Source organism: Gouania willdenowi, chromosome 9 (assembly GCF_900634775.1).
Source record: "Gouania willdenowi chromosome 9, fGouWil2.1, whole genome shotgun sequence".
NCBI lineage: Eukaryota > Metazoa > Chordata > Actinopteri > Blenniiformes > Gobiesocidae > Gouania > Gouania willdenowi.
The window spans coordinates 33,845,440-33,873,330 of record NC_041052.1 but is presented as its reverse complement, the minus strand read 5'-3'; the positions used below and the strand labels follow the sequence as shown (position 1 = coordinate 33,873,330).

At 36.7% G+C, this 27,891-nt stretch overlaps 2 protein-coding genes across 2 annotated transcripts in view; one reads left to right on the top strand and one right to left on the bottom strand.

Annotated features, from left to right (window-relative positions):
• Nucleotides 1–8,850, top strand: part of pcsk5b (proprotein convertase subtilisin/kexin type 5b) — a 162,241-nt gene extending 153,391 nt beyond the window's left edge. Inside the window, exons 31-37 of the mRNA XM_028456388.1 lie at nucleotides 575–817; nucleotides 2,585–2,818; nucleotides 3,734–3,911; nucleotides 5,064–5,281; nucleotides 6,494–6,594; nucleotides 7,324–7,534; nucleotides 8,122–8,850. Of these exons, the coding sequence (XP_028312189.1) occupies nucleotides 575–817; nucleotides 2,585–2,818; nucleotides 3,734–3,911; nucleotides 5,064–5,281; nucleotides 6,494–6,594; nucleotides 7,324–7,534; nucleotides 8,122–8,546 (1,610 nt within the window). The 3' untranslated portion in view covers nucleotides 8,547–8,850. The remainder of the gene's footprint in view (nucleotides 1–574; nucleotides 818–2,584; nucleotides 2,819–3,733; nucleotides 3,912–5,063; nucleotides 5,282–6,493; nucleotides 6,595–7,323; nucleotides 7,535–8,121) is intronic.
• Nucleotides 8,851–14,941: 6,091 nt separating this feature from the next.
• rfk (riboflavin kinase) lies at nucleotides 14,942–25,818 on the bottom strand. Its single transcript, XM_028456391.1, has 4 exons — nucleotides 25,335–25,818; nucleotides 23,795–23,946; nucleotides 17,071–17,173; nucleotides 14,942–16,990 (listed from the first exon to the last, which is right to left on the bottom strand). The coding sequence occupies exons 1-4, from the start codon at nucleotides 25,414–25,416 to the stop codon at nucleotides 16,818–16,820; spliced, it is 510 nt and encodes a 169-aa protein (XP_028312192.1). The 5' UTR covers nucleotides 25,417–25,818; the 3' UTR covers nucleotides 14,942–16,817.
• Nucleotides 25,819–27,891: the final 2,073 nt, after the last annotated feature.

The following is a 27,891-nucleotide window of genomic DNA, read 5'->3' as shown; positions in this document are numbered from 1 at the left end:
CATCCCCGGCTTCTTACTCAGCTGTAGTGAGGAGGTGGGTTAAAAACAAGATGAGAGATTATGATTGGCTAAGACGGCGTCATGTGTCATGGCCAATATCAGAGCCAGTGTTTTTACACATGTGCCAGCACACGCCACACACACACACACACACACACACACACACACACACACTGCAGATTGGATGAAGCAGCAGAGATGGCGAGTCTGATGAAAAGTTGTCATTTTTAAGATGGCGATACAAACACTACTTTAAATTAATTATGGTCAAAGACAAAAACGTACATTACATCGAGGAGAGAAGACTTTGTCGACATCCGTTGTAAGCAATTCAAATTTAATGAAGCACCTCACGACACACGCATCTAAAAAATATGAATTATTTGACATAGATCAACTTTTTTTTTTTTAACAGTTACTTTCCTTGGTAATGAGTTACTTTTGTTTTAAAGTAATTTAGTTACTAACTCAGTTACTTCTTGGAACAAGTAGTGAGTAACTATAACTAATTACTTTTTAAAGCAACACTGCCTACTACCAACCCTTTGTCTTCCTTTCTGTTTCCTCCCCACAGAGTGTGCAGAGCATTACTTCCTGTATGACGACCGCTGTGTGGATGATTGTCCTGAAGGTTTTTTTCCCAGTGAGAAACAACAGGAGTGCGTTCGCTGCCACACTGACTGTGCCTCGTGTGATGGGCCTGACGACGATGACTGTATCGTGTGTTCCAACAAAAAAGCTGTTCGTTACAATGGAGAGTGTTTGCCTGAGTGTCCGCCCCCCACATACTATGACAAGATTACCAGAGAGTGTAGAGGTAAACAAAAAAAACATCAAAGTAATAGTGAGTCCTACTTCTTCCTTTTTTTTGAAGACGTTGATATTAGTGTTGTTCTCAAGACCGCACTAAGGAGACCAAGACAAGACAGAGATCATAAAAATCTATTTTAAAAACCATGACAAGGTTGAACAGTTAGAGAACATTCCCTCTTTAATCTTAGTCTTCATTTAAATACATTTTACAGACAAAAACAAGGTGTCTGCAACCAGAGGTGTAAAGAGTACTGATGTATCCTAATCAAGTAGAAGTACTGTTTCTTCCTTGAAAATAAGGGGTGAATGCAAAGCATTCCCACTAAAAGTATAAATATAAGAAAGAGGGAGATTGTAGCAACATTTTAAGCTATACATTATGGCTGTAACTGCAGGATTAAAGCTTTAACAGCAGTTTTCCTCAAAGTTCATGAGCAGCAGCTGTCACACTCTAGCAAACCTAATCAAGCACTCTAAGGATTACAAAAGCTAATTTGCATAAAACTTACATTAAATTAGAGAGATAGCATTTTACAAATAAGATATGACCATTGTCACTAAGCAGCAGAACATTCGGATCTTTGAATGGTGTAAATCGGTTGAGATTTGAATGCAGCATGACAAACACTTGATGTAAATTTATCTTGTCAGAGTGCAACCTCTACAAAGTAGATATATTTGTCGAAAATGGACAACATTTTGATGCGAAAATTGTGTCTCTGATTTAAAAATTGACAGAGATAAAGCAGTTTTCAGTAAAAGCATAAAACCTAATATTACCTTAAAAGAGAACGTGTTAGCATTTTACAAATTAGAGAGCAGCATTGCCACTAAGCAGTGAAACATTTTGGTGTAGATTGGTTAAGAACTGGCTGAGTAGTAACACATCAAAATATAGTCTTCTTTGCTTCTCGTCATTATTACGTCAATGAAGTTAAAGAATAGCAGAAGACTGGCCTTGAGTACTACATTAGTTGTGGGAATGCAACTTTTACTTTTAATGTAATATTGGGTTTTATTCTTTTACTGTAAACTAAAATGTTGTCAATTCTTTAATCTACAAATCTGTGTACTTTATAAATTCATATAAATGTTTTAATTGACTCTGTCATGCTGCATGCAAACCTTTACCGATTTACACCATTCAAAGATCAAGATATTCTGCTGTTGATTGATAATGCTAATATCTAATTTGTAAAATGCTAAATTTCTTACTTTTAATGTCATTTAAGGTTTTATGCAAACGTGGCTGCTTTTGCAAGCCTTAGAGTGCTTGATTCAGCCTGGTAGAGTGTGACAGCTGTTTCTCATGAACTTTGAGGTAAACTGCTGTTAAAGCTTTACAGTATTTCTGCAGCTACAGACAGAATTTATACTTTAAAATGTTGCTACAATCTTCTTCTTTCTTAAAATTATACTTTTAGTGGGAATACTTTGCATTTATCCCTTACTTTGGTTCCACAAGTATGTCTTTTACCCTCAGATTTCTGTGCCGCTTTAGCTCACTGTGACTAAAGTCTGATTCTACCTTCCATTGAGCAGTCATCAAGGAGTGCCTGGTTTGAATCCTGCACAATGCCAGAAACTTTGACTCTAGATAGCTGTTTTTTAAATCCTCAATGACTTAATACATGATAAACCTCTACAGCCGAAGGAGTTGGCAAATTTTTTTTCCCATTTAGATTGTTGTGGCAATGCAAATGTTTGTAGTTGATATTACTATATGTAGTAGTTTAGGGTGACCAAAGCCTCTTTTTTCCCTCCAAACCAGACTGTGACAGATCATGTCTGACCTGCTCTGGCAGTGAACCCTCGTCCTGCCTCAGTTGTGAAACCAACAGACGTAAAGAGGCAAGCGGACATTGTGTTTGGTACCACCAGTGCCCTCTCAGCTCATACCTGGATCCAAAGGGGGAATGCCAACAGTGCCACAAGCTCTGCCATCGCTGCTCTGGGCCCAGCAAAGACCAGTGCCTCAGCTGCAATGCGCCATACTTTCTACTGAGTGAGTGGAAAAAATCCAACACTTTGGAAGGCCAGTGGGACCCATTGTTGTTTTGTTAAGACCCAAATTATACTGCTGTCAAAAAAGTGCACAGATCTCAATTTGTTTTCTGTGATCACTGAGTCTTCCATATGGAGACAAAAAATCACAAACTCATGCCCAATGATTCCTGAACAAATACAAAACATCATTCACCAAAACAATGAATTTTGTTTTGCAAATAAGAAACATACCTATCAAACAAATACAGCATGTTTTACACACGCACACACACACACACACATATATATATACTGTATATATCCTTCAAGTACAAAACAGGAAATTTGTAAGTAGAGCTGAGCGATATATCAAGATTCAAGATATATTCTGTAGAAAATTACAATATTGCCTATATATATATAAGCTATATATATATATATATATATATATATATATATATATATATATATATATATAGCTTATTTTGTATCAAAATACCTGTTTTAAGAGTTGCTGCTTTCACTACTTCTCAGAACAGCATTAAAAAGAGAGTTAGAAGGATTTCTTAGTGCGTTTTAACCCTGAATTGTCTTCTGGTAAAACTTAATTATCTGGTAAAAATTATCGAGATTTATATCGTATATCGCCATTTTGAGAAAAAATATTGAGATATGAGTTTTGTAAGTTTTGTAAGATTTTTTGGGTTTTTTATGACATCGTTTGTGTGCTTGTGAGGTTTTGGGATGTTTTTAACTATATACTTCCTGCTAAAAAATATTTACATATCACTGAGAAGCTTTCCTTTACTGATCTAATAGAACGTATTGAGGTTTCCTCCGCATCAACCACTGATGTTTATCCTTTCATTCATGCTTCTCATCCACCATGTTAAGCCTCTTTCAGTCTGTCATTGTGTATCTGTGTGTGTATCAGATAACACCTGTGTGCAGCAGTGTCCACTGGGATATTACAGCGAAGACAAGGAGCGTGTGTGCGAGCGCTGCCATTTCAGCTGTGAGTCGTGCACTGGCCATCACAGCGTGCAGTGTGTGACATGTAAACCTGGATTATTTAGGCAGGGCAGCAGCTGTGTGGAAGCCTGCTCACAAAGGTCGGTAAAGCTTTTCTCACATCATCATCTAATCTGTGTACTGTTCATTCTTTGGTTATTCCATTTTAAAACCAAATCAAAAAAACAAATTAAAAGTCTTTTTTTTTTGTTCTTTTTACTGACTTTAAACCAAAACAGAAATACGGAAACATCAAAAACCAGATATGCAATGTTTTTCTGTTTAAAGATTAAAATATTAATGGTAACTTCTTGTTTTGTTTGAGAGATATTTCCAGTACAGATATATTTCCAGTACAGATATATCCTACTCCAGTAGAAGTACTGTTATTTGATTGAAATTGTACTAAATAAGTACAAGTAAGTCATACATAAAATACTCAAGTACAAGTAAAAAGTAGCTGAATTAAATAATACTCATAGTAAAAGTTACTTGTTACTTTCACCCCTCATGTTTGTTTTTGGTAATAAATCTTATGTACGGTTCCCTTGCGTACAGTAAACATCTCATGTATAAACTTAAAAAGGAAGAGACCAAATCTACCACAATTGAAACTTTATTTATTTTCTACAAAGGCATCTGTATAAAATAAAAGGTTTGTCACTTATTTTTTAAATTAAAATAACACCAAAGAATTCAATTCAAAATAAAAATATTCCCAGGCTCAACAGCTACATTTATGAATTTTAAAATTAAGAAAATAACTGGTATTTAATGTTTTTTTTTGGCTATGATGTGATGCATTTGATTGTTGTCTGGTCATTTCATTTTTTGTAGTTCCACAATGTCCGTTGATCATTTTAAAACAAAAAAATAATACTTTACCCAGTAATGATTGGGTGTAGAAATGAATGAATTACTTTACTTCTTTTAAAACATACTTAAGTACAAGTAAAATTACTGAAAAAAAAGTACAAGTACCCAAAAAAGCAAGTATGTAAGCAGCAGTAATGTGAGTACTTGTAATCCATTACTTTCACCTCTGGATATTTAGATATTTACGGGGAAATCAGAACAGAAAAATGCCGCTTGTTTGGTTTTTGATGTATCTTAATTTCTGTTTTGGTTTTAAGTCAGTAAAACAAAATAACCACACTGTTTAGTTGTTATTTTGATTTAGTTTTAAAACTGAATAACCAAAGAACAAACAGTAAACAGATTTAGTCTAAACTAGCTTTCTCGCTCTGCTCCAGTCACTTTGGCAACACTACCAGCATGCTTTGCGAGCGATGTGACCCGTCTTGTACTGCTTGTTGGGGTCCGACCAATCAGAACTGCCTGAGCTGCAGGCAGGACTACGTCTATCTGAGTCAGTGGGGACAGTGTTTGAAGAGCTGCCCCCCAAGCTACTACACAAACAGCCACGACACTACATGTCAAAGGTGTCATCCTACCTGCAAGACCTGCCACGGTAAACAAAGCCATGTATTTTCCTATCGTTGACATTTTTTAGATGTGTATAAAGTACCTGAAGAAGTAAAAGTAAAAATACAATAAAACTCAAAGTCAAATACAAATAATACATAAACCCAAACTCTACTGCTGTCAAAAAAGTGCACAGTCGATTAGTCTAAATGTCATAAACATGTTTTACTCACGCCTGAAGATTCACAAACATCATTCATCAAAATAATCAATTTTGTTTCGCAAATAAGAAAAGTACCTGTCAAAAAAAATAGAGCATGCTTTACACATACAAAAAAAAAAAACATGTCTTCAATTACTAAAGAATCCTTCAAAAGTACAAAAAAATGTCCTTCAAGTACAAAACAGGAAAATTACTTCCAAAAGTCACGTGACAGTTTTTTGTTGTTGTGGAATTTTTTCTTTTGTGTTGGAAAGATTTTTTTTGTACATAATTTTTTATATCTGAAATACAAATACAATAAAAGTGAAAGTCCTCCATTACAAAATCACTTAAAACAGCTCACATTTGATGTACTTAAATATCAAATCTATCTATGAAAAAAATACTCAAGTATCAAAAGTACAAGTAAATGTAAAGTATTTTTCAAAGTGCATAAAGCACAACATGAACATTTATTTGCATCAGTCTGTTAAATTAACGTGTTCCAGAGATGCGTTCAGGGTCCTTGGAAAACCCAGACATTTTGATGAGACTAGATAAAAGCAGACGTATGGTCACACTAATCAACGTTAACTGCTGAGGTAGCATGTTAATCTCCGCGTCCCCTGGGCATTCCCGGGCATCTTAATCCAGCCATTACCTCCAGTCCGCGTGCACACCGGAAGTTGTTCTTTCCGAGCTCTTGGACACACCCATTCTACATTAATTATATTCATATTTTAATTTGTAACGAGCAATGAGGTGGCAAAAATCAATTTTTTTTTTTTAAGTGTAATAGAGTAAAATTAAAAGTCCTGATTTAAAAAAAAAAAAACTCACGTAAAGTACAAATCATTAAAACGAAGTGAATGTACTTCATTACTACACACCACCTCTGCCATTTTTGTTTGGGATTCGTACAAAGCAGAGTGTCAGTGTATGTAATATCAGAATATAAAGCTACCAAAGTTATCATTTTGGAGAAATCCCCTGTGGCACAGCTATAGCTTTTTTCAGCACTAAATGTATTATTTTGTCATTTCCTTTTCCTTTCAGATCAGGGTGCTCTCTCCTGTCAGTCCTGCTATGACGGCTTCACGTTTAGAGCAGGAATCTGCATTTCTCCATGTCTCGTGGGCTTCCATCCTGTTTCAAAGGTGACGATGACTCATTTATATACAGAAAACACGTGTATATATACTGTACAACTGATACAAAAATATCAATTCAGATCAACTTTAGTTATACTGCGCTAATTACAACAAAATATTCTAAATATATAAATAATAACTTTAGATTTATTTTTTCTGAACATATTCTACTCTTCTAAAATAGCAATTTTTAGATTCATTCATTTAAAATAATGACCAATATGAGCATTAATACAGGAAAGAACAAAGAGTTTTGTTGTTTTTTTGTTATCATTTTGTGTATATGTGTTGTCGTTTTTGTATGTTTTTGGAATCATTCTATGTGTATTTGCTCTTTTGTGTCGTCGTCTTGTGTGTTTAAGTAATTTGCTGCATTTTTTGTTGTCATTTTGTATATTTTATTGTCATTTTATTCAGTTTTGGTGTCATTTAGTGCATGGTTGTTGTCCATTTGTGTATTTTTTTGTGTTTTTTGTGATTTTGCGCTAATGTTTTGAGTCATCTTGGGCCTTTACCTCTGGGAACTCGCAAAATGAGTCAGAGGGCCCAAGTCTGATCAATAGGCTACTTGTATTCTACAAAACACAATACCTAATCATAAAAGTATGTATGCCAATGTAACTAAATGATGACTTTTTACTTTTAACATTTAAACAATACATTGGTGATAGTTGATTAAAATCTAAAAAGAGATGATTGTGAGAAACTGACCCCCAACATGTTCCTCTGTTGCAGAAGCCTGAGAGCAGCGGTGAGGAGCCCGACTGCACAGCGTGTGACCCGTCGTGTGTGGACTGCAGAGGTCCCAGCATGTGGAACTGCACCGTGTGTCCTGCCAGTCTCATCCTGTACGACGACGGCCGCTGTTTAACCTGCTGTGGAGACGAGACACGCCACGCTGATGATCCAACACCCAGAGAGTGCTGTGACTGCAAGAAGTCCATAGGTACACCAAGACACACACTAGTTCACACATGGACAATAAATGTGGAAAATTACATTAAAAAATACACAAAATGACAACAAATAAACCACAAAATTACTCTAAAAACAACCAAGTACAAAAAAACCCCCAGTAAAATAAACAAAATAACACAGAAATACCCAAATATGACTCAGAACATAAAATATAACAACAAAAAAACACAGAATTAGGTGGAAAAGTGGTGGAAAGGGTTTATCAGAGCTGACAATGACTTGAGACTGGAACAAAAATGTGAAGAAAGGGCATTGAAATTTGATGGAGCAGTGTCAAAAATGGGAGTAATTATCGCAAAAATGTATTAAAATTAGCAAAAATATGGCAAGAAAATGTGATAAATATGGGTTAAATATGGCAAGTGTGGTGTAGTTGCAGAACAATCGTAAAAATAAGCAAAAATTGGCTTTAATTGTTCAAAAAAATATTATTAGTGTCTTGAAGGCATCTGGCAACCCCAAGGTTGAGAATCGCTGGTATAGACCTACTTGTAAAAAAGCAAATCAGTTATATTGCATACGCTGTTTAATTTGACTCACTTTTATTCTTCACAGTGGAATGCATCCTGGACGTCAACTTTGTGATAAAGTCTGGATTCAGACTTGATTCGGAGAGTCAAGGCTCGGCCAAACTCTTCATTACTGCCTGTGTCCTGCTCATACTCTCGGTGGGCGTCGGCATCTTCTTCTTCCTCAACGCCCGATCAAAAGCCCGCCCCTTCAAGCCCAAAAATACCAGTGGAACCTACCAGAAACTGGAGCCCAACGGGGGCCTCGCACCGCAGCCTGACACCTCTCCATTTGGGGAGTACAGCGACAGAATCATCGGATGTGAGGGTAACGATGAAGGCGATGATGAGGATAATGACATTGTTTACATGGGACAAGATGGAACGGTGTATCGGAAGTTCAAGTACGGACTGCTGGACGACGATGAGATGGAGATGGAGTATGATGATGAAATTTACTCTTACAAATGAAACTAAGAAGTAGAGAAATAACTGATATTTGAGTTTTAAGTGGAATGATTCAGTTTCATTGATTGTATTTGTGCTGATGATATGTTTACAAATTTTTCGTTTTTAAGTAGTTTTAATAGTTTTTGTTTAAAAAAGAATGATAAAAATCTCTTGAAATCAGATGTAAATCTGCTCTTTGTAAGGGCAGCTCGAGAATAAATGTATTAATAACAAAAATGTACCGTTCAAACATTTTAAGAATGTCTTTACTCATTAAAGTTGTGGTCGGATTTTGGGACATAGATATTAAAGTATCCCAGCTGAAGTTGTCTTTATTCCCCATCTCTGATTCTTCCAAAACAAGAGCTTTTTTTTTCTCTCAAGTGTTGACACTGAACGAAACAATTATCTAGACTTTATATATTATATTTGATTTGCTATAACAGATGTTTAATGTTTTAGAGTGAATAATGGCTGTAGAATCTGAAGAGTTTATAATTGTATAAAGAGTTTTCAGCAGCAAATCATCAAATATGTGTAAACCTAATCAATGATTCACGCTATAATCAAATCAAATCAATATTGGTATCAGATTGTCCTGGCTGTAATATTAGTAATAGTTTTGCCCGTTTTTATGCCTCACTGTATTACCTGTGTTTATTGACGTTTGAGGCATAAAAACAGGCAATTTTTTTTTAAACGCCTCGAAATGGAGGTAAGGCATAAAAACGAGTGAAAAAATTTAAAACGCCAAAAATTGGAGGTAAGGCTATAGTAAGGCATACAAATGGGTGAAAAAAATTAAAAGGCCAAAAAACGGAGGTAAGGCATAAAAACAGGCAAAAAAATTTAAAATGACAAAAAAGCGGAGGTAAGGCTATCGTAAGGCATAAAAACAGGTGAAAAGATTTCAAACTCCAAAAAATGGAGGTAAGGCTATATTAAGACATAAAAACTGTCAAAAAAAAATTAAAACGCCAAAAAACGCAGGTAAGGCTTGATAGTAAGGCATAAAAACGGGATAAAACTATAGCCTTACCTCCATTTTTTGGTGTTATAAGTTTTTTCGTCCGTTTTTATGCCTTACTATAAAGCCTTTACCTGCGTTTTTTGGCGTTTTAAATTTTTTCACCTGTTTTTATGCCTTACTATAACCTTACCTGTGTTTTTTGGCATTTGATTTTTTTTTCACTATTTTTATGCGTTACTATAGCCTTACCTCCGTTTTTTGGTGTTATAAGTTTTTTTTATCTCGTTTTTATGCCTTACTATAAAGCCTTACCTGCATTTTGCCTTACCTGCATTTTGCCTTACTTGCATTTTTTGGCGTTTTAATTTTTTTTCGCCAGTTTTTATGTCTTAATATAGGCTTACCTCCGTTTTTTGGCATTTTGAATTTTTTCACCCGTTTTTATGCCTTATTTTAGCCTTACTTTTGTTTTTTCGCATTTGAAAGTTTTTCGCCCGTTTTTGTGCCTTACTATGGCTTTACCTCTATTTCAAGGTGTCTAAATTTTTTTCACCTTTTTTTATGCCTTACTTTTTTTTTTGCTTTACTATAACCTTACCTGTTTTTTTTAATTTTTTTTTTTAAAGTAAACATGATAAGAAATACAGCAGGTGCTGTTCATAAAATTAGAATATCATGAAAAAGTTTATTTAATTCAGTAATCCCATTCAAAAAGTGAAACTTGTATATTATATCCATTCATTACACATAGACAGACATATTTCAAATGTTTATTTCGTATAATTTTGATGATTATAACTGACAACTAATGAAAATCCCAAATTCAGTAACTCAGAAAATTAGAATATTACTTACCAATACAAAAAAAAAAAAAAGATTTCTAGAAATGTTAGCAAACTGAAAAGTATGAACATGAAAAGTATGAGAATGTACAGCACTCAATACTTAGTTGGGGCTCCTTTCGCCTGAATTACTGCAGCAATGCGGCGTGGCATGGAGTTGATCAGTCTGTGGCACTGCTCAGGTGTTATGAGAGCCCAGGATGCTCTGATTGTGGCCTTCAGCTCTTCTGCATTGTTGGGTCTGGCGTCTCACATCTTCCTCTTCACAATACCATAGATTTTCTATGGGATTAAGGTCAGGCCAGTTTGCTGACCAATCAAGAAAAGGGATACCCTTAAACAGGTACTGGTAGCTTTGGCACTGTGTGCAGGTGCCAAGTCCTGTTGGAAAATGAAATCTGCATCTCCATAAAGTTGGTCAGCAGCAGGAAGCATGAAGTGCTCTAAAACTTCCTGGTAGACAGCTGCGTTGACCTTGGACCTAAGGAAACACATGACATGACACCCCAAACCATCAGTGACTGTGGACACTTTACACTCGACCTCAAGCAACATGGATTCTGTGCATCTCCTCTCTTCCTTCAGACTCTGGGACATTGATTTCCAAAGGACATGGAAAATGTACTTTCATCAGAGAACATAACTTTGGACCGCTCAGCAGCAGTCCAGTCCTTTTTGTCTTTAGCCCAGGAGAGACGCTTCTGACACTGTCTCTTGTTCAAGGGTGGCTTGACACAAGGAATGCGACAGCTGAAACCCATGTCTTGCATACGTCTGTGTGTGGTGGTTCTTGAAGCACTGACTCCAGCTACAGTCCACTCTTTGTGAATCTCCCCCACATTTTTTAATGGGTTTTGTTTCACAATCCTCTCCAGGACGTGGTTATCACTATTGGTTGTACACTTTTTTTCTACCACATCTTTTCCTTCCCTTCACCTCTCTATTAATGTGCTTGGACACAGAGCTCTGTGAACAGCCATCCTCTTTAGCCATGACCTTTTGTGTCTCGCCCTCCTTGTGCAAGGTGTCAATAGTCGTCTTTTGGACAACTGTCAGGTCAGCAGTCTTCCCCATGATTGTGTAGCCTACAGAACTAGACTGGAGACCATTGAAAGGCCTTTGCAGGGCATCAGGTGTCTTCAATATTGAACCTCTCCACAATATTTTATTATTCTGAGATACTCAATTTGGGGTTTTCATTAGTTGTCAGTTATAATCATCAACATTAAAAGAAATATGTAAATCTGTGTGAAATGAATGTATACATTATACAAGTTTCACTTTTTGAATGGAATTACTGAAATAAATCAACTTTTTCATGATATTCTAATTCTATGACCAGCACCTGCTGTATTTCATATCATGTTTACTTTAGAAAAAAAAAAAAGGCTATATAAATAAGGTATATTTTAATAATTGTTAACTACATGTGTGTAAGTCATAAAACTCATGGTTTCACAGTTTTGTGTTTAATTACATTATAATTAATATATATATATATATATATATATATATATATATATATATATATATATATATACATATTTTTTTTTTTTTTTTTTTTTTTAAAGCACCTTTTAGGCAATCCAAGGATACTTTACAACAAAAATAGTGCAATACATTATAATACAGAATAATTCAATAAAGAAAAAGAGCAATAATAATTGACAGTTTTTATCAATATTACAATGCCCCTCATCAGAATCAGGAATAATTTATTTTTCGGAACAAAATTATGATTACAACAGCAGCGTATTTTTCACTTACAATTACGTCGTAGTTATAATTAATTACCAATTATGCAATTACAATTGTAATTCCCTCTTATGCACAAAGAGACAAACACACATTTCCACTGTGGTTAAAAACACAGTCTCACATATAGAAAAGCTTCCTGTGAGGCAGTGATGCTAGTCTTTATATCCTCAAGCAGCTCATCTATATAAACACAAAGTAACTATATCAAATATTTACAGTAAATACTAAGATAAAGCAGCCTTCCAGTCTGTAGAGCTGCACTTCCAGCTGAAGCTCTTTTGTTGTGTCTGTGCAGGAACCAATTTAATCCAAACTTTTTTTTAGATGTTTAACTTTTGCTAAAGTGTTTTTATGTCACAGTGAGCTTGTGTTGTCTGAGACATGAGAACAGAATCTTTGCACAAGGGCAGGGCCAAAGGTAATGACAATGACAAAAAGCCCAATAAAATTCAATGTTCTGATCCCATTAAATATGGACTAGCACAGGAATGTGCAACTTTTATTACAGCGGGGTCACAGAAATGATGTAATAGTCTGATCTAAAGGGCCACATTATCAACAATGATGTAAGCATTTAGAATAATGATCAATCTGAGCATTAATACATGAAAGAACAATGCTTTTTGTCTGTATTTCTGTTGTTTTGTGTCAGTGTGTTTTTGGTTATTTATTTTTATTTTTCCCCCCCTCATTTAATATGTTTTATTTTTGTTTTGTTTTTCTCATTTCATATTTTTTTTCTGTTATTTTGTATATTTTTGGAGCCATTTGTAGTAATTTTTAATGTATTTTTGTCATTTTGTTCATTTACAGTATGTTGGGGGCCACACAAAAATAGACATGTGGTCTATGTCTGTTCTAAGACGTGAATATGAGCAGTAATACAGGAAAACATACAACACGTTATTTCCCTTAATTTATGCAATTGTTTCATCTTCATTACATTTCAAAAAAATATAGATAGCAATACTATAGTTATCATATTCCTATTTTACTAGCTACTAACAGAACACTTTTAAAACAACAAAAAATTGTTATATACATCATACTGTATATATGACATACTGTACCACTGACTATACACCAGATCTGCAACACATTGTCACAATGTTTCAGTGAAAATAAATATTCTAAGATGGTAATTTGATACTAAAATGTTATCATGTGCAGCAGTATTTACTCTACTAAGAACTAACTACATCTCTCATCTGTATTTATCTATGGCAGTTTGAATCCTGGAAAGTAAATCAGATTTTAGATGGAGCTCATTGGTGATCAGAGCTACTGAGGGCCCATCACATGGTCCATGAGGGCTACCTGGTGCCCGCGGGAACCGTGTTGGTGACCCCTGCCCTAAAATGTCATGGTACGTGTCAGAGAGTTGACCTGGAAGTCCCAATAATGACATACTAAGACACCCCAAGTTACAGGAAGGACGGTAAAACATGGGCTGTATTATAAAGCGCTACCGGATATCTCAGAAAGTTCTAAACAGACTAAAATTAAATTTAGTGAGCCGATACATTGCCAAAAAGAAGAAAGAGTTTGATTCAGGGGGTGCAGCAGATACACCTAGAAGTTCATGAACAAGGATATTTCATTAAATTATGAACAGATTTACTAAAGGGGGAAAATGGGGCCAAAAAGAGCCCCATTGTCAGTATGTGTACTGTACCCTGCTCAATTATTAGCTATTAACAGGTACAAGTTTTCATCCATGCTGTATTGTTATAAAAAGGGGTACATGTCTTAACTCGTAACCGTTTACTTTGGCACAATTAAAACATGACAGAGAATGTGGGAGTTTTGATTGTATGGTTTATTTAAGGAAAGGAAATAAAATAATGAAAAAAAGGAATCTACATGCAGAAAGTAACCATGGTCCCTGTGTGAACTCCATTATCTCTGTGAGGTTTTTCTGCCTCAGGCTCTGTTGCAGCAGTTGAAAAGTCTCATAGATCTGAAACACGTTTGATAATGAATCCCTGGATGGAAAACTAAAGACATGATAAGAATCAATAAGTACACACTGAATTATAAGCATAAAACTCAGCCAACAACTACAATTCACAATTATGTGATATATTTAGAAATACATTCAGGCTTAAATACATCTAATCTGCATTTCTTTCTTCTTTGATACAAATTCAGAGGGGTTTTAGATAGTTGCACATCACAAAATGTTTTCTCATTATAGATTTGATTTTCAGATATGGATTTATAAAGATCATTTGTCAGGATCAAAATCGATACCTACACATTATTTTTGGCCATTTTTAAAGCCTATTTAAATAAGGCACACCTCATTCTTTTCTACCACCTCCATTAAATTAAGCTTTTCCTGTTGTAGTTCTTCTCAGATAATTTTCTAACTTCTACTGAACTAACAACTGGACAATAATAAAAAATAAAAAGGATAACACATATACAGTACATCTACCTGGGCAAATTTGATCAAGTATCCTGAAAAAAAATCTTCAAATATACAATTTTTCCAGTAGTGCAGGAATTAAAATTATTTATCAACATCAAGGCAGTGAAATCAATGTTTGTGACTGAATGAGAAAAAAAAAAACTAAAAACAGAAGGAATCTTAATCTCAGCTAATATACAATAATCTCAGTGTTGCATAATATACTATGTTTTTGACACAGATAATAATGCCCAAACCACTTTAACCATTAAAGCACGTGTCAAATTCAAGGCCCATTGGCCAAATCCGGGCTTTCAGAGCATCCGATTCGGCACGCAGGAGAAAGTGAAAATGACAGAGAAAACATGAATTATTGTGAAAATTACCACATAATTCAGTTGTAAATTTTTGTTGAAAGAACTATAAATTTTCCAAAAATCCTGCTATTTTTCTTAAATTATTCCACAAAATCTCCCCAAATTCTATATAAAAAAAAGATAAAAAATAAATGCTTTCCATACTTTGTCTAATTTATAACTGGAAGTGCAAACTTGAGAAAATGTATGTAGAAATTGATAATTTTCCAGCCAAAAAACTCACTTTTGATCAAACTGGTACGTATTTGGCCCCTGAACTAAAATGAATTTGACACCCCTGCATTAAAATGTGGGACGTTCACACCGAACCCGGCGTCAGTGACTATAGTTGCTTTAAGGGGCGGTATTATGAAAAAATCACTTTATAATGGTTTTGCTACAGTGGTATCCATCCCTTTAGCCTCATTCAGAGGGCCAAAGTTAAAAAATTCTGCTTTATCCCTCCCTGGTTATTCCACATTTTGTAAAAAGTCAGCTCCAAACGGGTCAGTTGGATTTTTCTCGCTTAGTGACATCATAATGCAAAAACTCCTCCTGCTGACAATCCTAGCTCCTCCTACCCTACATAAGAATGTGAGCTCCTCCCTTTCGGACAAGCTCACAGGTAAATCAAACATGGTGAAGGCAGGAAGATATCAAAGTTAATATCTTTATACAGATAATCCAGTATATAGATAAACCGAAGAGCACTCAACAGTTTCATTTTTAGTAGCCGTAATACCACCTAGCATTGCCTTTATGGGAAGATCTGAGGTGTTTGTGACCAAATGCGATGCAGCAGAGACACAAAACAGTGGACTATAGTCTGAAATGGACTCTTCCTGTGGTCATAAGAGTTGAGGAAAGGGACGTAGCAGCTCATGTGAGTGTTTGAGACAGCCGACCAAGCGGTTACAATCAGTTCCATTTTTAGTAGCCGTTATACCACCTCGTATCACCTTTAGGGGATGATTTGACGTGTTTGTGAGCCAATGCGACGCAGCAGTTGGACAAAACAATGGACTATCGTCTTAAATGCACTAGTTCTGTGGTCAGAGGAGGAGAAAGTAGACTGTTAATGATTTACTGCTGCTGTGAGAAACACACTAAAGAAGTGCTGAGCAGTGTGTGTTTACACCCACTCATGCCCAACAAAGACCCAAAAAAGGCCTGTTTTTAGGAGCGTACTGAGAGTGACAGAGGGCTAAAACTTCCAAAAAACAGATGAGTTTGGTGAAAAAAAAACTCAAATACTTTGTTGTTGGGGATCTTAGAACAAATGGAGATGGCTAACAAAAAGCATAATACTGGACCTTTAAATTGGCCGTGATGAGTCGCTTGAACATAGTCGAGCTTTTTGCTCGCTTCGTCACTTTATCTACTCCAGTGACGTGACAACCAGGTGAGTGAGTTGAGGAGAAAGTTGTTGCCGATTAGATGTTGCGACACAGCGTTACCCGAAGTCACTTAAAAAGTTTTTCAACTTGAAGCGACTCAAATGCATGACCTGAGTCTCTGAAATTGCGTGCGTCGCGTTACTTGAAGGAAAGTCGCTTGACGTCGCAACTTTCACATTGATTTTGGATGTAATTTAGACGCCAGAGTTGCGGTCAGTGTGAACGCACCTTTAGAGTTTCAATGTAATTACTCATTTTACAGTATCAATTGCTTTATTTTCAAATATAATCTTATTGTTATAAGTGTTTTCTAGAGGCTTCTTTTAATCAGACTTTCTGTAGGTCCAGTAAAACACCAAGAAGGCGATCAGCTGTGAATATAAACACGTAAACGTTCATTTTGCAAAAAAACCAACATCAAACTTAAAATTTTTAACAATAAACATACTCGACACAGGATGATTGGTGCTTATGATTACGTCCATGCGTTGGCATAGCAACAGCAAGTTTTCTACTAGCCCGTGTGTTTAGCTAGCAGCTCAGTCCCATCCATCAGTCAGTGGCCGTTCATAATAGTCTGTGATGCAGACGCGGTGGGTGACAGTGACGCTGAAGACGAGCTACTAGTGCTTTTGAAGAAGTTGTCGTCTCTCAGCTTCAAATGTTCCGGAAGCTCAAGCTTCATCTTGGCCTCGTTGATGTCACTGTTAATGGCTGCAATGAGGGCTTCTGTCAGGAAATAAAAACACAGAATGCGTGAGATAAAGCCTCAGGGTGTTAGATTTGTAAACGCGTAGATAAAGTCGTACCGAGTGAGTCATAGCTTCTCTCTGGCCGAATGTAGCCCACCATGACCACGCTGAGAACTTCTCCATAAAAGTCCTCTTTGAACGTGTGAATCACATGAGTTTCCTACAAGCAAGAAAACATTGCATACTCTTGAATACACTCCTGATAAACATTTTAAAACCAGATGGAAAATACCAACAACTCACATTTTGCACTGTTGGATCTTAAGGTTTTAATTAGAGCTTTAAAATGCAAAAAGAAAAAAATAGGAGTAAACAATTTATTGTAAACAACGGGTGATACTAAAACCTGGAAACATCCCAAAATCTCAAAATTGATATTTTGATTAATTGTTTTAATTATAATATAACAATAAATTTATTTTTCAATTTCCGATAGCCTACAGCACCAATAAGTTTGAAAGTGTCAGTATTTTTTGCTTTTCATAGCCCAAATCGCTAAACATCGCTATTTCCTAACCGCTGTAAGGCAGGAGGAGGCCACACCCCTTCTCAAAGGCACGTTGCTGCTCTGCCTCTGTTCCCATAGCATGTGTTTATGTGTTTGCGCATGCGCAGTCAATTCCCCAAGATGACAAACATTTACATCCAAAGGCAGCTCTCTACACTGCCTTTGGATGTAACCACGCTATGCTAAATGCTATACGTAAGTTCACAGTAAATTAGTGAAATAATATCACATGACCGCTGCTGCTATGTTCTCTAGCTAGTGGGCGGGATAACACTACAGGCAGGATGACAGCGCTAGAGACAATAAAGAAACTTTTTTTCAGTAAAAATGACCTGCAAAGGTAAGGTCAGAAAATTGTTCATATTTTCTACAGTGAATGGTACAAAAGCAAAAATTAGCTTTGTGGATGCTTAAACAGGTCCCAGTCCCCACTCGTGTAGGCTTCCTCCTTAGCCTGACGCAGCATCCTAAGTTGAGGTGTGAACCAGGGTTTGTTGTTGTTGTATGTGCAGAAAGTCTTAGTTTGCACACACATGTTCTCACAGAAGCTGATGTAAGATGTCACAGTGTCAGTCAGTTCAGTCCTTACAACAGGTTTAGCAGATTTAAACTTCTGCCTGTAGGTCGGGATGAGGTGAATCAGACAGTGATCAGAGAGCCCCAAAGCTGCACGGGGAACAGAGTGATATGAATCCTTTATTGCAGTGTAGCAGTGGTCCAGTGTGTTAGCACCCCTGGTGGGGCACTTTATATGCTGTCTGTATTTAGGGAGTTCGTGGGTTAGATTTGCTCTGTTAAAATCCCTGAGAATGATAAGCAAAGAGTCGGGATGTTTTTTCTCCACGTCTGCTATCTGGTCGGCCATTTTTATTTTTTTTTCAAATGTCGTTTTATTCTTTCCCAAATTCTGTGTTTTCCACTTAAATTTTTTTAATTCCGTTTTTTAAGAAATATTTATCATTTTTTTAAAGAAAAGATTTGTTTTTAAATCTTGTGAGAAAACAAAATAAATACTAATAAATAAAAAAAATAATTAAACAAAAATTAATGTCAAAAATTAAGAGAGATACAATTAAAAGGTAAATATAAGTTGTAGTGACATGGATTATTCTGACTGCTCCTTTTTAATTATTTACATGTCATATAAAGACGTATGAGAACAGCATTAATGTCACCCAATTTCCTCTCAGGGATCAATGATTTACTGAATCTGAGCAGGTTTAATGATTAAGTTTTGATCAACTTAGTTTAAATTAACCTAATTTAAATTATACCATTTTCTGTAGCTCTGATGAGAAGTTGTTAGAATGTAACAATCTAATAACGTTGCTCCAACGGACTTTTGTTTTATAAACCGGAAGTTCCCACTGAAACTGTTGTACTTGAGGTATCTTGCTGACTGTAAGTAAGTACCTACAAGACACGGACAAAAGGCTGGAATAAAAAGAACTAACAACAAAGACTGAGTTATTCTTAGTTAGACAGACATAACAGTTCAAACACTGAGCAGGTGAAGATGATTTAAGCTGATCACGTTCTCACGGAGCCCCGCGGCGCGACACGGAAAATGGATGGAGCTTTCAGGGGGGAGGGGGGTGCACTTAACAAGCGGTCCCTGGAAACATTTTGAAATGAAATCCACGTGAACTTGCTAGTTGTTGTTGTAGCGGCTAAACTAGCATGTACACAAGGGGATCATGTGTGCGCTAAGTTAATGCGTAAAGGGGTCCGCTGACGGCTCCGTTTCTTTTGCTAGTTACTGTGATTTTAAACAGAAGTTGTCGTTCACAATGTGTCGTTTTTCATGGGAAAAATGAGGTGCGTCCCTGGGACGCATGGATAGTGGATTTACTGCGTCCTTTGAGATTTTTATGCTTCAGGAACGCAGGACGCGTACCTAGCAACATCACTTAACGTGGTCTGATGGTTGAGCTGCACAAGCAACACCTCTCGCAAATCACCATTGCTGCTGACGTTGGACACAGTAAGACGGTCATTTTGAACTTCTTAAAAAATTCTGAGGATTATGGAACAAAAAAATCAAGTGGTAAAAAAGAAATGAACACCTCACAGTTAGTACCATGAACTCACAGATTCTAATCAGCTCCTAGTATGAACCATTCTAGGACGGATATGCGAGCAACATGGAGAAAACTAAAAAGTGTTTCTCTCCTGTGGGAATGAACACTCTCAATGTGTTATTTGGTCTGAGAACGAGCTCCATTCTCAAGCTTCCACTGAGATTAAACCAAGGTCAGCCTTCAGGTGGAAACCACAGCAGCAATGGGAACATACGCTGAGTTTAGACGTGAGAAAGACAACATTTACCTTACTCATGAGGTTTTATATTAAATCATCTAAACTATATATTTAAAAATACAAATCTGTGGGGGCAAAGTGTGATCTTGGGCTGGACGATATGGACCAAAACTCACATCTCAATATTTTTCTCAAAATGGTGAAATACAATATGATTGTCAATATTTTTAATTCAAATACAGTAAGCAAAATGCCACACAGGCACATTTATTAACAAATAGCTGCACAATATGATCCACTTTAGGCTTTTTCTCCTTTAAGGGACAGCATGTGTGAGTGAGTGCTGTAGTGTGGCTTGTTTAGATGAAGGTCTAGGTTAGAACACACTCAGTAATCCATCTAACTGAGCTTTATTATGATGTTCTGAGAAGAAGTGAAAGCAATGACTCAGAAAACGAGTGTTTTAATACAAAATAAGCTATAAAATAAAAATATATCTATATAGGTAATATTATAATTTTCTATCTAAATGGGGGGGGGGCCTGCTGGGCTAGCGGGGTGGTAGTGGTGACGGCAATGATGGTGATCGTGATATTAATAGCAAAAATAATTAAAACCCTATTGTAATCGTTCCGATTATTATTATTATTATTGTTACATTTTATAGTTCCGTTGGTAAAAGTGGTGCTGCAGGCTAAACCGTGCAAGGGAGGGCGGTGCCCTTTGGAGGGTGGGTCCAAAACCCCCAGGGAACCTTGGACACAAAAATGCACATATAACCGCCAGCAGGTGGCGCTATAACAACAATCAACGCGTTTTGGCAGATTCTTTGAATAGCACTGAATCACCTGGGCTAGGCCACGCCCATTTCTGCCTAAACTTTTATATGAGCAAAATCGCAAAAACTGTAAAACATACTTTTTCAAACTACTCCTTGGGATTTTGTCCAATCAGCCTGAAACATGGCACGTAGAGTCTTCAGTTGGACTTGATCTAAAGTTCAGCCAATAATCATGTTTGGGCAAAATATGCGCAAATTATTAATAAGTAAAATTTTCTAGCTAGCTATGAAAACGCAAACTGGTACGTATCTCGGTCAAAATAAATGCTTACACCACCAAATCTGAAATCCTTGGTTGGCATGACTGTGGGGGTACGTGGCAAATTTGGACAATGTAGGTCACTTGGGGGCGCTGCAAATATGGAATATTTATATCTCTTAAATGGCCAGACCAATTTTTACCATATTTGGAGGGTATGATCTTGGGTCCCTCCTGAGGCCATATCTCAAATTTATTTGCGCTTGGTCAAAGTGGCCGTGGTTTATTACATCATAACATATAAATAAACAAACATTTATTTCAGCTGAATTATTATATTGAGGGCTGCAAAATTTACAGAGTAGATATAGAAGACCACACAGACCACCCATACCAAAAATTGCACCACTAAGTGGCGCTATAATTGCAAACACATTTTGGCCTCTAACTTTCACAATTTAATTCACATCTTCAAAAACTTCATATCCACTAGTTCCCTGTATAGAGTCACATCTTCTGACACAGATCACGCCCACTCCCACAACATATTGATCTTTCTATGTCACTACACATCAAAAACCAACATTTTCAAATTACTCCTTTGGGGTTTTGTCCAATCAGCATGAAACTTGGCACGTGGAGTCTTCAGTTGGACCTGATTTAAAGTTGATAAAAGTATTTTGTTGGCTCAAAATATGCAGGAATAATTACTGAGTAAAGTTTTCTAGCTAGCTGTAAAAATGCAAAACTGTTGCATATCTCTGTCAAAATAAATGCTAACAACACTAAATCTGAGATCCTTGGTTGGCATATGACTGTTAGAGTATGAGCAAAATTTTAATAATTTACGCCACTAGGAGGCGCTGCAAATATGGGAAATTTATATCTCTTAAATGGCACAACCGATCTTTACCAAATTTGGTGGGTATGATCATGGGACGCTCCTGGGGCCGGATCTCAACGTTAATTGCGATTGGTCAACGTAGGTGTGGCTTATTACAACATAACATATGAATAAACAAACCTTTATTTCAGCTGAAGTATTATGTTGAGGGCTGTGAAATTTATAGGGTACATATAGAAGAGCACAGAGATCACCCATACCAAAAAGTGCACCACGAGGTGGCGCTATAATGGGTGCAAACGCATTTTGGCCTGTAACTTTCACATTTTAAATCACATCTTCCAAAACTTCATATCCAAAACATCGCCTAATGGGCGACCGTGGCTCAGGTGGTAGTGGGTCGTCTTCTGATCGAGAGGTTGGGGGTTCGATCCCAGTACCTGACTATGTGTCGAAGTGTCCTTGGGCAAGACACTGAACCCTAAGTTGCTCCCAGTGGTCGACTAGTGCCTTGCATGGCAGTCCTGTCCCACTGGTGTGTGAATGTGAGAGTGATTGGGTGAATGAGCTGATATGTAAAGCGCTTTGAGATTGCTTCAGTGTGGTGATAAAGCGCTATATAAAATCAAGTCCATTTACCATTTACCATATCCACCTGTTCACAGCAAATGGCACGTTGGTTTGTGCCCTGACTCTCGCCCTAAGCCCGTCATCCTTTGTGAGGTACTTCCATGGGCTGTTCTTCGTCTGTTTTTCCATGGTTTTGTGTTTTTACTTCAATATATCGTCGATATATAAATCTCGATATATTGCAAGTCCTAGTATTGGGATTTCGCCATTTCTACAGTAACTCAGCAAACCTCAGCTGTTTTGCTCGGATCGGTTTCATTTTTGGCTCAATGGCATTTAAAGACCTACTTACAATACGGAAAATATAACTAATATTGGTGGTCAAGAGGCTTGTGTAACTTAAATACACAGTAGCTTTGAAAAACCTCATTAATTGATTTAAATAAGGATGACAAATGAAAATTACATTTTTAAGTGACTGGACTGAGTTGACTGGAAATACATTTTCATAAGGATGTTGCAACAATGTGCTGGGATTTCAGGCAACAAATGTTGATCATCACAGTTTGCTTTTTAATTTAAACATCTTAACCATAAATGACTCTACGTTCTCTCTCACCTCCTCTAAATTAGTGTGTATAAGTCTGGGGAAATACAGAAAACTGCGTTACAGCTAAGGGTGTGCGATCTGAAGACATTAGATCTTTAAGGATAAAAACATGACGGCAGAAAGTAAACTCCGCTAACACTCACGGAGCTCACGGGCTGTTTACACACTTTGTAAAGGGACAACGTCCTGAACGTGGTTTAGCAACACTATAGAATTTAATCTCACATTTCAGCATTATTGAAGTAAAAGTCAAAAGTTCCTCAAAATGTTGATATTCTGCTGCCAGTGATTAATAAAACGGCCTTCGTGAAATCTTTATCCAAAACTAAAACACTTCGAAACACAGAAACTCTTCCTTGTTTTACAGTCTGTGGGATGAGGCTGTAGAACAGTTTGGATGTGCAGCTCAAACAGTATCCAAAAATAAAAGACTTTAAATTAAAATAAAATAAAGTTTAAAAAAAAGGATGGAAAAAGATGTTTTTAAACTGTCACATGATCACTTTAATAAGGCACCATTTATTTATTTTCAAATCTAAATTTCCTGCCTTTTATTGTTATTATATTATTATTTTTCAGTACATCTTATTTTGCTACAATTGAATGCAATAAACGATCAAAACTGGTCATAATGAACAAAAAAAGCTTCTATTTATAATTAAGATGTTTTTCTCCGGGTGCATGAGGATTGATAAATAACCTTATAGCCTCAGAGTAAATTCCATTAGCTTTTCAGTAGGAAACCCTGAAATATGTGGTCATCACATGTTCAATAAACACATCTTTTCATCATGTTGCCACTGTGAAATATGATTCACAGCAAAAACTGTGACAGACTATTTAAACTTGTGACCAAACCACATTGGCTGGATGCCAATAATTTGAAAAGACCTTTGAAAATATCAAACCTACTGATTTACAGAGTGTTCACTTCATTTTCTTGTGCTTACCATTGATTTCTTTGTATTTTTGTAGTACGGGTTCCAGCCGATGCTCATCACCATTTTGTAAACGTCGCCATTACCGACGCAGGCCCAACCGTAGTAGATCCCTGTGCTGATGTCTGCCGGCAGAACGTCCACCACCGAGTCTGGGAAGTTAGCTGGAGATAACAGGGAATAGTAGCATTAGTAGCATTAGAGCTACTAAAATGGGGTCGCCTGACATGTCTAGAAATAATAAAAATTTAATTAAAAAGAAACGGATTAACATTATATTTTTAAATTTTGAATTGTTTTTAAATTTTATTTTAATTTTAAAATTAAAAAAATTATGTTTAAAAAATTCCTAAGTTTTTTCCCTAAATTTTTCTTTGTTTATCTATTTTACACAATTAAAAAAAAACAATACATTATATCACAGAAATAGATATACAGTGCAGGAAGAGGCAGAAAGCTCAAAATTAGTTTTACCTTTTAATCATTTTTTTTTTTCAAATTTAAACACCACAAACAATCTCAAACACCTGTATTCTTTACTTTCACTTTCTCAAATATAAATCTAGTTCAAATAAAACGCAGTATAAAAATATCTGAGCTGTTACTTTGTGCACTAATCCTTATTACTCTGTATTTCTAACACTATAACAAATACAAATAAAAATACATTTTAGAGGAAAAAAAAGTCTCTGGGGCTGCCATAAATTTGTGATATAAAAATTGTGTCATGACAAGAACAAGGTTGGGAACCGCTGCATAAAAGGAATAATATAAATAACAGTGACATGCTTTTTCTGTGCATCAACACAAGTAGAGACCCTTAGGTTGAGAATAAACATCTGGAATAAAGAGGACATAGAACAGGAGTGTCAAACTCATTTTAGTGCAGAGGCCAAAATCCAACCAGTTTCATCTCAAGTGGGCTGTAGATTATAGGTGGAGAAGTTCAACACTAATGTGCCTTAGTTGCATTTCCATGTGTGTGAAATTGCAAGATTTTGGAAATATTTTTTTGTTCTCAATTTGAGATTTAAAAATAAAATAAAATAAAAGACTGCCATCATGTGATAAGCATGGGAAAACTAGGAGCCAGGGCAATATTGTGGAGTTTTATTGAATTTCTGCATTTGGAGTGGCAGAAACTGAGATCTACAACTGACTTCATTGTAGACAAACACTGAAATGATCATTCTTGGCCAAAACCACAAAAAGTAAATGAAGAAACAAAGGCCAACAACCGAAACACCAAAATAAATTATGCCAATTACTGCTTTTATGGCTATGACAAGTGTTTTGTAAGTTACTATGAAAAAGTAATTAGTTACAAATTAGTAGTATCTATACTTTTACTTGAGTACTGAAAACTAGTACTTTTACCACCTATAGCCATATGGGGTCACGACCCCAAGGTTGAAAAACACTGGCTTACGTAAAGTGTCGTAGTCCTCGCTGCTGGTTAGTATGTAACCACTAAGGTGGCCTCATGTATGTGAACTATAGTCAGTAAACTAGAACCAAAGGTCACAGGTAGTTAAAGCCGACAACAGCTCACCTGTTGGGATTCCTAGCTCTTTACTTCCCCTCCCGAAGCCTCGGATGACCTCTCCCCGGCAGAAGTACGGCAGACTCAGCATGCTGTCGCCGATCCTCCGCGGACTCTGTTGCACTGACCTCAACCGACACACGGAAGTCACAATGGCGAACGGCTGTAGATGTGTGTGTGTGTCCGTCCGCTCAGGTGTTCAGATGTCCCTCCTGGTTAGGTTCAAGATGACAGACGACACTTCTCTGTCCGTAAACAGCCGCGGTGAAAGTTCACCTGCTAGCCTAGCGCTGCTAACCACCGTTAGCTTCGCTCCGTTAAACGGTCTTCTTCAGGTGAGGTGGTCGGTCGATGCGATGCTGAAGGTCCGGGTGTCACTGAGGTCCGAACGGAGTGAAGATGAAGGCAGTGTGTGTGTGTGTGTGTGTCAGAGCCGGTGCTGTTATGTGTGAGCAACCATGACACTGCTTTACGCTGGTGACGCTATGTAATAGACCACGTGACCAACTGACGTCAGACAAAAGTCGCATGTTCCGTACAAGAGCTTCTTTTTTTTTTTTTTTTAAAACTTTATTCAAAAATATAAAACAGTCCAGTACAAATACTGCAACAATTATAATAACTGCTAGGGGGACAAACAAACAGAAACACAGCTTCAGAGTAAAACTTTTTATTAAAATATTGAAGAGAACGCATAAATCAAAAGTCTTAATGGCTTTTATATTAGTGGAGTGTTTGATGGTTTTCATATATTGTTTGACTTCATTTTCAAACATAGAAAGCAGTGGTTTTTAGTAGTGGGTTACATTCAGGAGCTGGCGTGCCCTTCTTTATTCAAATTGAAATGTGAATATGAATATGAAAGCCCATTTCATCATTGAAAGTCATTATTATGAGTTATAAAAAGTCAATAATTATGAGTTATAGAAAGTCATAATGAGTTAGAATGTCATAATTGTGAGTTAGCAAAGTCAGAATTACGAGATAGAAAGTCACAATTATGAGTTATTAAAGTCATAATTATGAGTTAGTAAAGTCAGAATTGTGAGATAAAAAGTCATGATTATGAGATAAAAAGTAATAATAATAAATGTTATTTATAAGGCACTTTTCAGACAAAATGCAGCTCAAAGTGCTTCACATATATATATAAAAAAGGAACAACCCCCCCCCCCCCCCCCCGAAAAACAGTCAAACATACACAAAACGACGCACTGGATCAAAATAACAATACAAAGATGACAATGGCAGGCTCCAATAAGAAGACACCATCACAGGAGCCGTCTCGACCAGGAGATCCAGAGGGCTCCAGGAGGAAACACTGGATGATAAAAGAGATAATTAAGGACAATAAAAACAGTGAAAAGATAAAACAAATGGTAGTCCTAAAACAACATTAAAAATACGCTAAGATGTGATACATGATAAAATTAACAAACTAGAATGAAACGGACACAATAATAAAATAAAATAAATAAAGTTTAAAAATAACAATAAAAAATAATAATTAGCTAAAAGCTAAATTAAACAAGTGTGTCTTGAGTGTACTCTTAAAAACTTTAGACTCTCAGAAGCCCTGAGGTGCTCCGGCAAACTGTTCTACAAACAGGGGCCGTAAAACTGAAACAATGCCTCACCATGCGTGTGTGTCCTGACTTTGGAAATTACTAGAAGGCCAGTGCCAGAGGACCCAGGAAGGCTCATAGGGTAAAAGCAGTTCTGTGAGATAAGAAGGCCCAAGACCATTAAGACACTTAAAAAGCAATAAAAAAAAAAAAAAAAAATCGATCCTAAAACACACAGGGAGCCAATGCAGCGATTTCAAAATTGGTGTAACTATTACAGTGCTCGTCGGAAATATGTAATCATATATTGGGAGCTTAAGTACAGTTGTCACAGTTGTCTCACGCTGCGGTGAGTCTCCAAGCCCAAGTCAACGCCATCATGAGTCCTCACAACAGCATAATAACAGATGTAACTATTCTCCTGACTACTATGACTACCAGTCAGGTGACCATAGGAGACCCTTGTCTGCTTACCCTAATGACAGACATTCAAGTTACTATCAACAACATGATAGGTCTGCCAGCAGATATGAATCCCCCAGATACAGCTCACGTCACCGTATGTATTCGCTATCCTGCTGTGAACAGACCTATCGAGGGCCAACCCAACCATTCCCAATTTCATGAATGAAGATCCATGAGAGTTCACTCGTCTCAAGGTTGCACTCGATAATCTTCTGCCACGTTAATCCTCTCAGAACCCCCATTCCTACTCTAGTGCACTTGTCAGATTGGCTGGAGTATGAAGTCAGGGTGCAAGAGGATACCCTGCAGTTCAGCAATAGCGCCAGCAGAGATCGCCCTACTACTAGGAAAGAGCAAGCACTAGAAGTACCTTTGTGCTCCATGGCAGTGAGCAGAAACAGACAGAAAGGAAAAATGGTTAACAGTGAACCCAAGGAAAATGTAAGGGAACCAATTAAATTTTGCCCTTTCTGCAACACAACTCAGCATTTCCTGAACAGCGCACAAACTTCAAAATCCTCACCAGGGAGCAGATG

Excerpts from the sequence above, each read along its gene's own strand:
- rfk (XM_028456391.1), bottom strand. The coding sequence starts at position 25,416 with ATGCTGAGTCTGCCGTACTTCTGCCGGGGAGAGGTCATCCGAGGCTTC. Across the intron at positions 23,947-25,334 it reads AGAGCTAGGAATCCCAACAG|CTAACTTCCCAGACTCGGTG; the intron begins GTGAGCTGTTGT and ends TGTTATCTCCAG. Across the intron at positions 16,991-17,070 it reads GAGAAGCTATGACTCACTCG|AAGCCCTCATTGCAGCCATT; the intron begins GTACGACTTTAT and ends ATTTCCTGACAG.